This window comes from Micrasema longulum, unplaced genomic scaffold (genome assembly GCF_059751315.1).
Source record: "Micrasema longulum isolate JH-2025_06_02 unplaced genomic scaffold, ASM5975131v1 h1tg000438l, whole genome shotgun sequence".
In the NCBI taxonomy this organism is placed as follows: domain Eukaryota; kingdom Metazoa; phylum Arthropoda; class Insecta; order Trichoptera; family Brachycentridae; genus Micrasema; species Micrasema longulum.
The window spans coordinates 387,782-403,394 of record NW_028277638.1 but is presented as its reverse complement, the minus strand read 5'-3'; the positions used below and the strand labels follow the sequence as shown (position 1 = coordinate 403,394).

Below are 15,613 nucleotides of genomic sequence, written 5' to 3'. Positions count from 1 at the left end.
TGAGACAGCCCCAATAAGCCCTGAGACCTACTGTGGGTTGTCTAAATGTGATCCTCGTGGTGAGCTTAGGTCATGGGCCAAGAAGCAGAGTGTAATGCTCTGGCAAAAAGTACCTGGTCAGCATCATGCGAAGAAACTGATAAAAAGGTACACGCAAAGTTTTGCTTTTGACCTAATAAAGCTCAGCCGAAATCAAATGAGGAGGATAAACGTTCAAAGTAATTCAAAAAGATCGAGTCAAAGGAGGAATCGTGTGTTGTTAAAAATACCACATTGTAAAACGAGGCTAGCACAGAGACATGCATATTTTATAGGCCCGAAAATGTTTAATTCTTTTTTTACTGATAACATTTCATTCATTCCAAACTTTCAAAATTTCCCTTTTTTTAAAAAACACGCACTATCCTGGATTCAAACTAAAGATATGAACTCTTTTTTTCTATGATTAATTTTTTTGCCTTTTAATAATAAGGAATATTTTTGTGTTTTTTAAAATATTTTTTATTTCCTTTTTAAATTACTATAAAAAAAATACCACATAATCTGTTACAGAACATTTGATTTTCTCTTTCTTATGTCCAAAAAATATTATAACTGTCTATTTAATATAGGAACAAAAATTCATTAACATTTTCTTGTATACCCACGAACAGGTGTCATGCCTTTGTGGGATTTTTTTAATACTCTGTTTTACCTCCTATGTACATTTAAAAAAAATAAATGTATATATATATATATTGTCATGTTGGTGGCAGGTTTTTTATTTGGCCTCCTTTCCGTATACGAGAGGAATAAAAAATACATAAGTGCTGTTTGTGGAATAGGAGGAATAGGAGAATGTGGAGTGATTTCGACTCGAAGGCTACTAATTACCGGTTAGACCATTTACCCACCATGCCTGAGGTCTCGATGAGGTTCGTGGTTTTCCCTCAAATATTTCTGGTCTCCGGTGCCTTGCGTAAGACTGATCATCTTATCTTCATGTTTATTAGATCGGGAAAGTGTTGCAAAGTAACCGATTAAGGGTCTGGTTTTATGCATCGCTCGTCTTTTATTTCTATAACTGATTTTGATTTCGATATATGTACCTAGGTACTATTGCCTATTTAGGGGGTCGCGATAGTAAAAATATTTAAAAACGATATATGGGAAGAAAACCAGTTTGTCAGCGGGTAGGTTAAACTGTCTACGTAATTACTATGTACCCTCTTGTTCTAGAGTAGACGAAGGGAAGCTCTATTCATAAAGATATGGGTCAGCTAAAGAAGATAATGTAGAGAGGTAACATCAATGACCGGAATCACAAAGTTATCTTACCTCAGCGCTAACAACGAACGAGAGAATTTTTCGAATAACAAATCACGATGGAAAATACGAATAAATTCAATGTATCGCATCGTTACAAACTGTTTACATTTTTCAACAAGGCCCAGTCAAAAAGGTTATATTAAATCTCTAATTGTAATGAGTGTGGGAATTACAGAGCTATCAGTCTTCTGAGCGCTGTCGGCAAAATGTATGGAAGAATACTGATAGAAAGAGTAAGAAACGTGACCAAGGAGAAAGTATGGGATGTACAGAGTGGATTTATGAATGGTAGAGGATGTATGGATCAAATATTTGCATTACGCAATATGACAGAAAAGTTTTTGGCGAAAAACCAGAAGCTTTTTTGCGCTTTTGTTGATTTGCAAAAAGCATTTGATCGAGTTGATAGGAAAAAATTATGGATGGTTCTATCGGAGTATGGAGTGAGTGACAACCTTGTCCGCGCTATTGCTTCCTTGTACAAAGATAGTGTAGCGTGTGTAAGGGTAAATGGGTCATTAACTTCCTGGTTTGACATCCCTAAAGGAGTCAAACAGGGATGTGTAATGTCACCGTGGTTATTCAACATATACATGGATAAATGTATGAAAGAATTGAAAAGTATGGATGTGGGAGCGAAAATGAGTAATCTAACTGTCAGTTGCCTTCTGTACGCCGATGACGCAGTCCTCCTAGCTGACAGCGAAGAGGAACTGCAATCCTTGGTTACAAAGGTTTACGAAGTGTGCAAGGAGAGTGATTTGCTAATGAATGTGCAAAAGTCGAACGTCATGGTCTTTGAAAGAAATGTAACTATGACTGAATGTAAGATTGTAGTAAATGGAGATAGTTTGAAACAGGTCGAAGAATTTGTATATCTGGGTAGTATGTTTACTAGAGATGGAAATATGGACAAGGATATTGAAAGGAGGGTTAGTGCCGGTAACAGAGTTAATGGTGCCTGAAAGTCTGTCGTAGCAAATAAGTGTCTATCGCAAGAGGCTAAATTAGCAGTTCATAATGGAGTTCTGGTACCAACCCTAATGTATGGAAGCGAAGCATGGAGTTGGAAAAAAAGGGACGAAAGTAGACTGAATGCTGTTGAAATGCGATCCCTCAGGCGAATGTGCGGAAAAACAATGTATGATAGGTGCCCTAATGTCGAAATTAGAGCAGAATGCAAGGCTGAGTTAAGCATTATCGACAAAATTAAGAAAGGTCTTTTGCGATGGTTCGGTCATGTGGAGCGAATGAATGATGAAAGAACGGCTAAAAAGATTTATGATGCGAATGTGTCTGGTTGTAGAAGTCGAGGAAGGCCGAGAAAGACATGGCATGATCAAGTACAACAAATTCTTGAAAGTGGTCATGTGAAAAGTCGGAATAATCGACGTGCGTGCATGAGAAGATGTATGAATGTGAAGGAAGCAAAGGAAGTGTGCCAGGACAGAGTGGTGTGGCGTTCTATCCTCTCTGCCTACCCCTCTGGGGAAATGGCGTGATGGTTAGTTAGTTAGTTAGTTAGTTAATTGTACTTCATTAATTTATTATTAAACTATGTATTAAAAAATATTGAAGTCCTATAGATATAGGATAACTAAGAAGGTCTTAAAGTGATAATTCGCTCCTGCTTAAAGAAGCCTTTAAGCTTTATTGCACAGAACAAAAGCGTTTCAAATTTTTGGTTTGGTTTTTAGTTTAAACTCATGCAAACTCATTAACAAAAAAATCTTGTAAAAGCTTTAATGCCAGATCTTTTCAATTGCATTAAAAAATTGATTTATGATGTATTTCAAGGTATACTTTCATGTAAAATAATTATTAAAATCCTAATGTCATAAAAAGCACAATGTTTTAAAAAAATAGCACGATGATGTAAATTTACAGCATACTTTAATTCACAGTGGCTTTATTGATTTGATATTTTTAAACATAAAATAAATATATTTAAAGTTTATATATTTTTTAATCGCTTTAAAAAATATATAAATAACTGAGAAATTATAGAAATAGCAAACTCGCGCGGTCGAAATTTTAAGTAGTATAAATCGTGAACAAAAAGGAGAATTTTATATTTCTCTTCTCTTAATCCATAAATGAACTCTCAAAATTATTAAAAGACTTAAAAAATATTCCACTATTTACAATTTTAAATAATTATAAATAAATATTTGGTATGATGAGAAATATATCATGTCTTGGACGTAAGTATGTAATATCAAAGCTACGCGAGGGTTTTCTTTTTTAGTGCCCAATGTACATTATTTATCATATAAAAAGGAAAAAAATTGAATCATTTTAATTTATCTCAAAATTCTGAGTTGCGTTGGCAAACTCTGTTATGAAAATTTATTTGTAAATCTTTTAAAACCACGTAAATGTCGTTAAACGCATAATTTTAAATTTCAATAACTTTATGTTAATTTAATCTGTCCTATTGTTATTCGCAAAATGCACAATAGACTAGTAAATAAAACAAACAGGTAGGTTTATTTCAGTAAAATTTTCATGCACCTACATTTCTAAGCTAAGTAGGTAGAATAATAGTATTTACATCTGCATTGTTTACAATACAGCCACGAACAAAACAATAATATTTCATCTGACGTTTGAATTCATTAGTTTATTCTTCAATTTTAAATAAACCGTAGGATTCCAATTAGAATTGACTAAAGTATAAGAAACCGGAAGTAAAACAAAGCATTCTTAGTAGCAGCTGACTTACCCTCCCGTTTCCTTGTTATCAAAATCCTTTTATAAACAAACGCAGACCGTCATTGGCGCATGTATTTCACAATAGTGACATTTAAACATTTGAAAAGGTTTCAAATTAATATCAGAACGCTGAATCCATTGTGGAATCGTGTCGGATTCAAATTTTTACTTCATTCCGGTAAAATGGCGGGATTTTTAGTAAAATAACGCGACGTTCTACTTCAATGGCGACCCGCCAAAACACGGCACCTTTTGCAAACGAGAGAGATGCACAATACTGTTTTTTTTTTAGGTTATGTGTCCGAATGAATAGTGGATTCAGTGAAAGTTGGCTGCATTTCCCTTGTAGTGTGGGGGCGCATGCGCCTTCTGCAATATCATAGGCAATCCAGTGCTTCTACATAAGATTTACATACTGTAGAACTCGGTTTATTCGAACTCCAGTCATCCGGATTGCCAAATATCCAAATCGTTATCAGGAAATAAAAAATAGAGGAGGTATTTTTAATGAATTATTATTATTATGGATTACTTATAAAGCGCCATTTTCTTATTATAATACCTCAAGGGCGCTTTACAAAGTGATACTTTTTTAATATGTAATTTAAGAAAAACCATGTACTTTGTCATCACACGCTAAGGATATATTCAAATTATTTAGAAAACAAGTGGGTTTTAAGTTTTTTTCCGAAACATCACTTCACTCTCACAGTTTTGCACGTCTGCTGGAGAGCATTTCATGCCGTAGGGCCAGCGACCCCAAATGCGCGTTCGCCGAATTTAGTGCGCTTTTTGCGTAGAGGTATAATAACCTTTTCCCTCGACGTAGATGTAGCCGATCTAAGCGTAAGTGGTAATAAGTAATGCATAATTAACTGTCTACAATAATGAGCATTTTTGTTTATCTGGTACCTATAATAAATATTTTTGAACTTATGTAGGAAAAGTACGAACAAAATGGAATTATATGTGGGTGAAAAAACATGTCGCACTTAATTCAAAATACGCCGGCTAAGGAGTGCCAATCTTCATTTCAACGCGTAAACTTAATAATTATTTTGGCCCTTTTTATTCGAGGTCATACAATAAAGCGGCGACTGTTTTTAGCAATTAAAAGTTCATTATTTAAATATTGAACTGCCTATAAATTATGCGAAATTTCAGATTCCATTCTGGAATCAATAAGGTCTTCTGTCCGAATGTATTGGTTTTTTTCGATCAGTAAATTATTATACAATAAAAAAATGGCAATTTAATAATTCTGTGGCACGTGTCAAATACAAGATATATATTTCTAATCACTGGCTTTTTACTATTTTGGTACATTTTTTCTGATACCTAAAACGTAACACCTAAAACTGTTATACCTATGTATTATTTATTGTTCTAAGATCTAATGTACCAACTTACGCAATAGTTTTGCTATGATAAATCATATATTTCAAACAGTGCAATGTTTGTACACCTTTGGAATAAGGTTACTCTCTTTCCTCCTTTCCCAAATCCTCTAAGGAAAGTGTCCCCTCTCTTTCACAACGCAAGACCCCAAACTCCGCGAGGGTGAGTCATGTTTTGTCTTTCCCTCCGATATTTAGGGTTAGGGGAGTGTTTTATCACTTCGATTAGGAAGATAGCAGTACGAACCTTTTTACCCTTACCATGTTTTATAAATGTGCCATTTAGTATGCAGACAAGGCACCGACAGAAAGTGCATCAGTAAATTTGTAGAGCTCTATGCAGCTTTGGTATCAGAATATTTCTATATGACTTACCTACTTCGGTATCCACCACTTTATCTGACTGGAATCGTTAATACCTAAATACTTTTAGTAAGAAAATATATTTCAAATTATTGCCGGTAAATTTTGAACTCAATGAGGTTAATTATCGTTAATTCTGGCAGTACATAGCACGTACAAAATGTACCTAGGTAAAATTAATGATTATGTTCCATCATAATATTATCTTCGCTTAATTTTTTTTTTGAGTTTAAAATATCAATTTTTTTTTTCAAGTATTTACTGCCATCTATGAAAATATTTGTTAAACTCAATATAACTACATTTTGGGAGCGAACCAATTAATACTGCTCCCTATTAATTACTACTACTATTCATATTTACAATTACGTCATCTCACCTCCATGTGCGTCTATCCCTTCGTAATTTCTAGCTCCGTCGACTTTCACGTATTTTTTGGAAATTTATTTTCTTTTATTTAGGAAACATACATTACAGTTCTAAAGTTTAATATTTTACACAAAGAGCATTGAAGTTTCCATATTATAAAGCTGTTAATTATGAAAGTATAAAAAAAGAGAAGGAAAAAGAAAAACATAAATGAAAGTTGTTTAAAAATTAAAATTTATGTAAAAAAAAGATATTTTAAAGTTTGTAGTGAGTATTTACAAATGGAAATAATATTAAAAATGAAGAAAATTTGTAAGAGTAATTAAAAATTGAAATAAAAGTGAAAAACATGCTCAGATGCAAAAATAAAAAAAAATATCCCCAGGAATGGTCCGCATTGTGGATTGAACCTTTTTAAGTAGTTTTTTTTTTGCAGCAATATTTGTTCATACTAAAATATTTTAATACCAGTATAGCCATAACTGTTATCGCTATGAAATTATATCAAGATAAATATTTTAGTGGTGGATTTTAAATTTATATTCTTTTGCTTCAGAAAATGTCGAGATGTCGAAAAGGTAAAAACAATTCAGTAATCACCCCTATAACATCAACAAAGATTTGCACATAGTTAAGATGTTAATCCTGGATTTAGGTGCTTTCAAATTTTTAATGGCCTTTTTGACACATGGGTAACAGCTTCGAAAGAAAATGTTATTGCGCTCATGCTCTTAAAAATACATATGCTTAATTGAATTTGATAAAAAATATGCAACACTTGATAGTCACTCAAATGCACTGCACCCTTTAAAAGAAAAGACAATTTTAATATAATACATTATATAGTTTATAATTTTTTAAAAAGAACGCAACTTTAAGGTCTTAGATCATTTATTAAAAATCATACAATATGATTTATTGGTTTATAAGCTCAATCCTCTTCTTCATCAGCAGCTGTTGCTCCAGCAGCTCCCTTCTTCATGTTCTTCCTCTTCACGCGACCAGGGCGACCGCCGCCGAACGGTGACTTCAGGGAGAAGTCGATGTGCTTCTGTGAGTCCAGGCGAACCATGAAGGAAGGAATGTTTACCACCTGCTTGCGGACACTATAAGAAAGGTCATAAGTTAGACAAATAAAATTCAGAAACAAACGCTTATAAATGGGATAACACTTAGAAGGGGGAAATTCAAATATAAATAATTATGGCTGCTGATTTTGCCTTATCAAACTCAAATTATTACGCAGAGTTTGCAGGAACATTTCTATGCTTTGTTATTTTTGTACAAGGCACTTTGAACAGCGGCATCGTGCACAAATATCAAGTTTCCATTGTGCAGAGAACTGTATTTAAGGGATCATCAAAGAAAAGAAATTATTTTTTGATTCAGGGAAATCTAAATTAACTTATTGAAGTTTTTCAGGATCTCTGAAATATGTATTCAACTAATATGTAAAACCAGATGTACCTTTTGCCACCAATCATTAAATTAAACATGATTTATTTCTAGACATTGATTGTCGAAAAACGAACAATCAAGTGGTCTTTATGAAAACACGAAGATGTGGATGGCCATTTTCATCTGGTAGATTTTTCGGCGTGAGTATTCCACATAACATCATCTCTCATTCCTGCTTAAAAAAGAATAAGGGGTTATTTAAAAAAATATAATTTTTTTTAAAAAGCTGAAAAAAAGTTATCATCTAACTTAAATTACATTTAAACAATAAAATGTATCCATGTCTGAAACAGAAAGAATTATTGATAAATTCTTCCTGTGATTAATCAAGGACTCTTTTTACTCTCGCCTTAAAGATTAGAGTACATACCCAAAATATGGTATGACCCTTGCCCATAAAATAAGGCTTCAATTAATCAAACAGCCCTGCGGTGTAAAGGATAAGACACTTGCAGCTACACCAGGGTCTCGATTACGATAAGATAAAATTTAACTTCAATTTTATCTACAAAATAAAGTTTACTGTATGAAAAATAGAATATGTTAACATTTTTTTTTTCTAAACATGTTCAATTATCGGTTACCGGTGGAGCTTCTTAAAATTTTTAAACATTTACAATACACTTTAGTGCATCAATTAAGATATTGGTTTAAACAGTCTCAGTATATACCGATGAAGATAGTCATTCATAATCGCGGCCCAGTAAACCCACAGATTTCAGATTCGATTCCCAGTAAGATTAAAATAGTTAAAATGATCGCCATTTCGCATATTTCAAAGCACCAAAAGATGTTTCTCTAACATAATCAAATAATATTTCTAAAATAATCAAGATCAAGTGCAAACAACACTAGTACATAAAAATCATAACAGGAATAGATTCGATTTAAGATTAAAATGTTGGCTTACCGAATATGTCTCTGCCTAATGAGCACACGGGCATGATGGATTGACTTGGCAAGTCCAAGCTTGAAGACCTGGGTCTGCAGTCTCCTTTCCAAGAAGTCCTCAATCTTCAAACCGAGCACATAATCGAGCTTCATCCTGCCTTCATCCAGCACTCCAATACGCACCAAACGACGCAACAATGCATTACCTTAAATAAATATTATAATAAATAAGAGGAATCAAACAGAAAACAAATTAAGTTAGTTTTGAAGACTTCAGAATGTTTGTTTAACAGCATGAAAGGCCTTCAGACTAGAGGTACCAGAAATACTAATTGATCATCATGTTAACCATATAGAAAATAACCTCAAAAAATCGAGCGGTCCATACCTTCGAACAACCTCTTGGGCTCCTTCTCGTCCAGGGTTAGCAGTTCTCGGGCAGCTTTGCGAATTTTGGCAAGGGTGTATTTAACCCTCCATACTTCACGCTTGTTACGGAGACCAAACTCTCCGATGATTTTCAACTCCTGGTCAAGACGTGACTTCTCATAGGGACGACGAGGGGTGACATAAGTCTTGGAAAAGACAGAGGGTACTCTGCCGTTCACCATCTTGATGTGTGCGATCTAGGCTAGAAAAAGATAGAAGTTTTAAACGCGACTCCTAGTATCCAATATCTCCAACAGTATTCATTACACATTTTGGTAGCTCTGGTTAGATCACGTGTCGCAATTTGACAGCAAACCACTGAAGATCGAAATCCACAAAAATCAAAGGCATCTTCGATCGTTTAAAACTTTAGAATGCGCAGATATCAATCCATAACATTAATCTCTAATAAAACTAAGAAAATAAACCGGATGTTCGAGAAAATAAAATATATCACTAACCTCGCACGATGAAATCGACCAGCGATAACCGCAAAATAATTCTAAAGGAAGAGGAAGCGCGCACAAGAGTTTTAACAAAAATAAATTAGTGTTGCCACGTAAAGAATATACAAATATATTTTATTTTACCATTTAGTTCTTACTTCTATAATATAAACTAAGCCATTCCTTTTTAGGACCAATAGCCTAAAAAACACTTTAGAACGTTTATTTGGTTGGTTAGTTTATTTAGTAAACTTGAATACCCAAACGATTTTTATACCGACCATGTCTCCAAAACATATTTTTCATACTAACGTTGCTAAGTTGTTAACAATCATCAACCAGGATTTTATTCAAATGTTTTTTCAGATATTTAAAAAAAAAATACTATGAAGGCAACCTATTTCAATGACTATTACACTGATTATATATTATAGTTTTAAAAAGTAAAATTTTTTTAACAGTTTCTCCCCCGTTAAAAAATTAAATTGGTAACGAAAGATTTAAAAATAATTTTATTTTCTTTCATTACTGCGCCATATTGTTACACTATGTCGTAAAATGTGTTTGGTATATAAATAATGCCACGCATTCTTATTTCATAAGTCTACAAGCGTTATATTTACTTGGGACATATATAATTTGGGGAAGTAAAATGAAACTCCAGATTTCATAAAAGAATGAACATTTAAAAAAGATTCGTTAGTTGTTGCTGAAAAAAGTAAAACAGATAATACTTAATTAGTTTTGAAATTTTAAAAATATTTAATGATATTTAGTAATCACTGTAAAAATAAAATAGGATAGAGTTTTGATAAAACCTCGATACAAAAGCTTATGTAGCTTTGAAACCGGTCGGTAGAAAAAATAAATCGTTTAAAACAAAGTTGTTTAGTATTTATATTATAAAATTATTTATTTTCATTCATTTATGAACAGTATTTAAAAATCAAAAAGTAAGGTAATGTTTGAAACGTATGAATCTCGTGTGAAAATAAAGGCTTAAAAAACTGAAGTAATGTAAATATATTTGACATTAATAAGAATGAAAAATTAATGATAAAAAATACGCTTCTAACAGCTGGAATAAAATATTCGATCCGGGAAAGCACAGGTAATAACAAACAATCGTTGGCTTCAAGTTTACAAAAACTTCATCAAATCAACTTTTAAAATTAAAAAAATAAGGAAAACTGAGCCAAAATCGTAACGAAAATAGATTTTTCACTAATTTGTATGGACAAATTGACTGACAACCTTAACATTAGTTTTTTGTATTAAGATGGATTTTACGTTTCGTTTTCATATTTTTCTAATATAAAGTGATGATATGAAATCAAATTCAACTACAATACCTAATTAAGGTTTAAACTTATTAAACATGTTATACAATACACAGAGTATGTGCATATGAATTTATTATTTTGTAAACTTTATAAACTAAATAAAGAACTTTCTGAACAAGTCAAAAACTGCGGTTGAAGAATTTATTAATTGTGAAATTGAAGAAATTAGATCACTATTCATTTCACAAAAAATATTTGGGTTTAATAATTTAAAAATATGGCTCAAACGTGAATAAAATTGTGAATGTTATTTGAACCAGTTAATCATGGGTCATAAGCCATGTGAATTCCCAAACCACCATATTAATACTATATTATATATTAGGATGTACTCCTTGCTAACAACAAAGAGGAACTGCAATTCTTGGTAACAAAGGTCTACGATGTATGTAAGAGAAGCGATTAGCTGATGAATGACGATAAATCGAATGTGATGGTTTTTGAAAGAAATGAAAGTATGACTAAATGTGAAATCACTGTGAATGGAGCTATACTAAAACAAGTAGAGGAATTTGTGTATCTGGGAAGTATGTTCAGTAGGGATGGAATGACTGAGAAAGATATTGAAAGGAGGGTGAGTGCCGGGAACAGAGTGAACGATGCACTTAAATCGACCTTGGCAAATAAATGCTTGTCACAAGATGCAACATTTTCAGTTCACAACGGAGTCCTGGTCCCATCCCTGATGTATGGGAGTGAAGTATGGACTTGGAAAAACAGGGATGAAAGTAGGCTGAATGCTGTCGAAATGCGATCTCTCAGGCGAATGTGTGGTAAAACTATGTACGATAGATGCACAAATGTTGAGATCCGTACATTATGTAAGGCTGAGACAAGCATTATCGACAAAATCAAGAAAGGAGCTCTGCGCTGGTTTTGACATGTAGAACGAATGGACAGCGAGAGAACGGCTAAAAATATTTACAATGCGAATGTTGATGGATGCAGAAATAGAGGTAGACCGAGAAAGACATGGCATGACCAAATCCAACAAATACTTAAAGATGGACATGTCAAAAGTCGGAATAATCGGCGCGCGTGCATGAGAAGATGTATGAATGTAGAGGAAGCGAGATCTGTATGCAAAGATAGAGTGTTGTGGCGTTCTATCCTCTCTGCCTACCCTTACGGGGAAACGGCGTGATGGTTTGTTTGTTTGTTTGTAGGATGTACACTTTTCCTGTCATGGTTTAGCTTGTGAATGTGTAGGTACCTACCGGCAGATCTGGTTTCACATTTCAATAATATTTTATGCGAGCAACACCACTTTGTGAGCCTGGTAACCTTGGGTAGGCCCTTAAGGTCTTTTTTGGGAGGGAAATTCATTTTTATCCAAAATTGAATTTCGGAAACAGAACTATTCGACGAGAAAATATCGTTTATGTTATTATTGTCACAATTTTTGGATAGTTAAATTTAAGAAAGTTCAGATAATTGACTTATTTCTGTTCGGTTGTTTGTCGGAGCAAGATCATTCAAACCTTTCTAGATTGTAAACAGTTTACTTATTTTTATGAAATTATATTTATAACCATAGAATTATAGAATTAATAATTCTATGCACAGAATTAAGAATAGTTTTATAACTTATAACTGTCGCAAGGTCGGTGTCCCTGAATCTTAATGCAACTTTAATATCTTACACCATAAGACGACAACATTGTTCATGTTTATTGCATAATTAAAAACTTCACATTAGTGTAGTGTATAATAGTGATTGTTTATGTTTATTTATTTCGAAAAATATTAATCTACATCACCGTGTCTTGGCTCATGCAGCCGTATTATGCAGTCTGGCAGAGTTGCTTATTTTGTAAGGAGGTTGTTTAATTCTTTAAGAAAATTAAACAAAAACATAACCAATGACTGTCAAAGTCTTGTGTCAAATAAAAACATTGAGTTCAGTGTATCAAAACATCTTCACCGGTATGTGATTGTTTATATTTTGTTAATTGTAAGTACCTATTTAAGGACATCGTAATATTTCCAGTTAATTTTTTCATATTTATTTCAGATCTAGATCCAACAATTATCTATTTACCAGAAATGTTGCGCAGTTGAAGATCTTTAATTCAAGAAATCTATTCACTAGACCTGTATCTTATACAAAATCAGACCAACCTTCCGAACTGGATGGGTCTAAACTTTCTAATATCCAAGAACCTCATATTAACAAAAGTCATGAGCCTAATATTATCCCCATTCAAGGGTCTCACACCGACATAATTGAACCTAATAAAAGAAAAGTTCAAGACCCTAACATTATTAACAGCCTTAAGCCTAGCATTACCAACTTCGATGACTCTAATATTACCAACGTTGATGACCTTAATGTTACAAAAAATGACAGTATTCAAAATAGCCTCATCGGCGAGCCATCAAATTTCCTTAACATTAATATGTCTCCGATGTTAAACATTGATGGGCCTAAGTTTACCAACAGGTTGTCAAAAGAGAAGTCTCCGTATCTGCTTCAGCACGCCCACAATCCTGTTGATTGGTACCCGTGGGGTCAAGAGGCTTTCGAGAAAGCTAAGAAAGAAAACAAGTTAATATTCCTCTCTATCGGCTATTCTACTTGTCATTGGTGTCATGTTATGGAAAAGGAGTGCTTTCAAGATGAAAGAATCGCTAATCTTTTGAACAAATCTTTTGTGAACATCAAGGTCGACCGGGAGGAAAGACCCGACATTGATACAATTTACATGACCTTTGTGCAAGCCACTATAGGCAGTGGTGGATGGCCAATGTCAGTATTTATTACTCCCGAATTGAACGCTGTTTCTGGTGGAACGTATTATCCCAAAGAGGATATGTGGGGACGACCCGGTTTAAAATCAATCATCACTGATTTAGCAGCAAAGTGGCATAAACAAAGCTCTGAATTTGTCACAAGTAGTGCTCATATAATGGAAGTTCTGCAACAAGTTGCCGAGATGACTATTGACAAAAAAAATACCCCCCCGTTGCCGAGCGAAACCTGCTGGCAATATGGAGTGGAAGAATACATAAACGCCTTCGACCCTGAATACGGTGGGTTTGCTGTCGCCCCCAAGTTTCCTCAGCCATCTAATTTGAACTTTTTGTTCCACGTTTATGCACGCAACAAGGATTCTGATACGGGAAAAAAGTGTTTGGAAATGTGCTTACACACTTTAAAGAAGATGGCATATGGCGGCATTCACGATCATATTTGTAAAGGATTTTCTAGGTATTCAATTGATAAAAAGTGGCATTTACCTCATTTTGAGAAAATGCTCTATGATCAAGCACAGCTGGCCGCATCCTACACCGATGCTTACTTAGCTACGAAAGAAGAATTTTTCTCAAATATTACCAGGGATATTCTTACTTATGTCAATCGTGAGTTGAGTCACGAGGAAGGAGGATTCTATAGTGCGGAGGATGCGGACTCACTTTCTGAGATTGGGGCCCGTGAAAAAAAAGAAGGAGCTCTATATGTATGGGAATACGAAGAAGTTTCCAAGCTTTTGGAAGGCCTTGTACTCTCTGCCGATGTGACGAGGCTGCGGATAGATATACCGTTCATCGATATAATTTGTCATCATTTTAACATAAAGAAAACTGGGAATATTGACAAAACTCAGGATCCTAACGGGGAGATGTTTAGGAAAAACGTACTGATAGTATTGGGAAGCTCGATGCAAACTGCTCAAAGATTTGGAATCTCCCTTGAAACGGTCAACCAAATAATATCGCAGTGTAAGAATATTATGTACGAAGTGCGCATGAAGAGACCTCGTCCTCATTTAGATACTAAAATGATTTGTTCCTGGAATGGGTTGATGATCTCTGCATACGCCAAGGCTGGGCAGGCCTTATCTGACGATTCCTACATCGAGCGAGCTTCTAAAGCAGCCAGTTTTGTAAAGAAGCATTTATACAAAGACAATAGAGGCACTCTCCTACGCTTGTGTTATCGTGACATAGATGGAGCTATCACACAAATGTGAGTAAAATAATCACCATACGCATGATTAATCGTTGTATTATGTGTTTTTGTATTAAATATATGTAGGAATTGAGTAACATAATTACAGCTATATGGCCGCCATATATCGGTAAATGATGTTACTAAAATGTTTGTACAAACCAGAACGAACGTTAAACAGCGGTGCCGTCATTTGCAGGATGGTTGTCATAGTTATACGATCAACTAAGTTTGGGAATTTTTTTCCTTGTAGCGGTGAACAATTTTGTATCTGAAAATGAGTGCAAACATAGTTTGAACGATCAAAAATTTCGAAATTTTGATTGATTTTGTAATAAAATCATGATTTTTAAAGTTTCCACAAAACCTTGAAATGTGTGACATAATTTTTAAACTTCTCACTCACCTCTAAATTATATATTTTGATTTCCGATGACTCTTGTTCTTTCAAATATATCTACTGGTAATTCTAAGTATGTCTAGATTCTAGATTGTAAATTTCTCGCCACAGTACGTCCCAGTTATATAAAAATAAGTTATAAAATTAAATGATCACGGCCGCTAGATAATTGCTCTGCTCTCTTAAGTTGACATCTCTGGTCGCCGTTAAGACGGCTATCTTGTTACGCCTACCGCGACATAGCATATCATGGCCGTTAGATAGTGGCCCCGCTTTCTTAGGAAATCATAGCTTCAAACATCTATCTACGCACAAAAGCTATCTATCACCTGAATGATATTTAAACATTATTTATCAATTTTCTCAGAATATGCTCAAAGTCACATAGCCCATATTTGATGTGAAACGACGATATTTATGCTAGTTTAAATATATACATATAATTAAGAATATATACATTGTTTCTCTGATTCCTTATAGTGTACACGAAAAAAGAGATCGTAATTTTGTAGTTTCTATTTATGTACAATAAAACACACATG

The 15,613-nt window shown here is 34.0% G+C and overlaps 2 protein-coding genes across 8 annotated transcripts in view; one reads left to right on the top strand and one right to left on the bottom strand.

Annotated features, from left to right (window-relative positions):
* Positions 1-7,025: 7,025 nt before the first annotated feature.
* On the bottom strand, positions 7,026-9,437 carry LOC148281540 (small ribosomal subunit protein uS4). 3 transcript variants are annotated; one of them, XM_088226553.1, is made up of 4 exons: positions 9,392-9,437; positions 8,890-9,132; positions 8,521-8,707; positions 7,026-7,258 (listed from the first exon to the last, which is right to left on the bottom strand). In XM_088226553.1, exons 2-4 carry the CDS (start codon positions 9,110-9,112, stop codon positions 7,084-7,086), a joined length of 585 nt encoding a protein of 194 aa, XP_088082679.1. In that variant the 5' UTR covers positions 9,113-9,132; positions 9,392-9,437; the 3' UTR covers positions 7,026-7,083. The 3 variants fall into 3 exon arrangements, with proteins under 3 accessions (XP_088082679.1, XP_088082680.1, XP_088082681.1); XM_088226554.1 differs by lacking the exon at positions 7,026-7,258 and adding an exon at positions 7,688-7,785; XM_088226555.1 differs by lacking the exon at positions 7,026-7,258 and adding an exon at positions 7,688-7,782.
* Positions 9,438-11,984: 2,547 nt separating this feature from the next.
* Positions 11,985-15,613, top strand: part of LOC148281537 (spermatogenesis-associated protein 20) — a 232,790-nt gene continuing 229,161 nt past the window's right edge. For 4 of the 5 annotated variants that reach the window (XM_088226546.1, XM_088226545.1, XM_088226548.1 and 1 more), the window contains exons 1-2: positions 11,985-12,645; positions 12,734-14,689. In XM_088226546.1, the coding sequence (XP_088082672.1) occupies positions 12,506-12,645; positions 12,734-14,689 (2,096 nt within the window). In that variant the 5' untranslated portion in view covers positions 11,985-12,505. The remainder of the gene's footprint in view (positions 12,646-12,733; positions 14,690-15,613) is intronic. The other variant, XM_088226549.1, reaches the window with a different exon arrangement.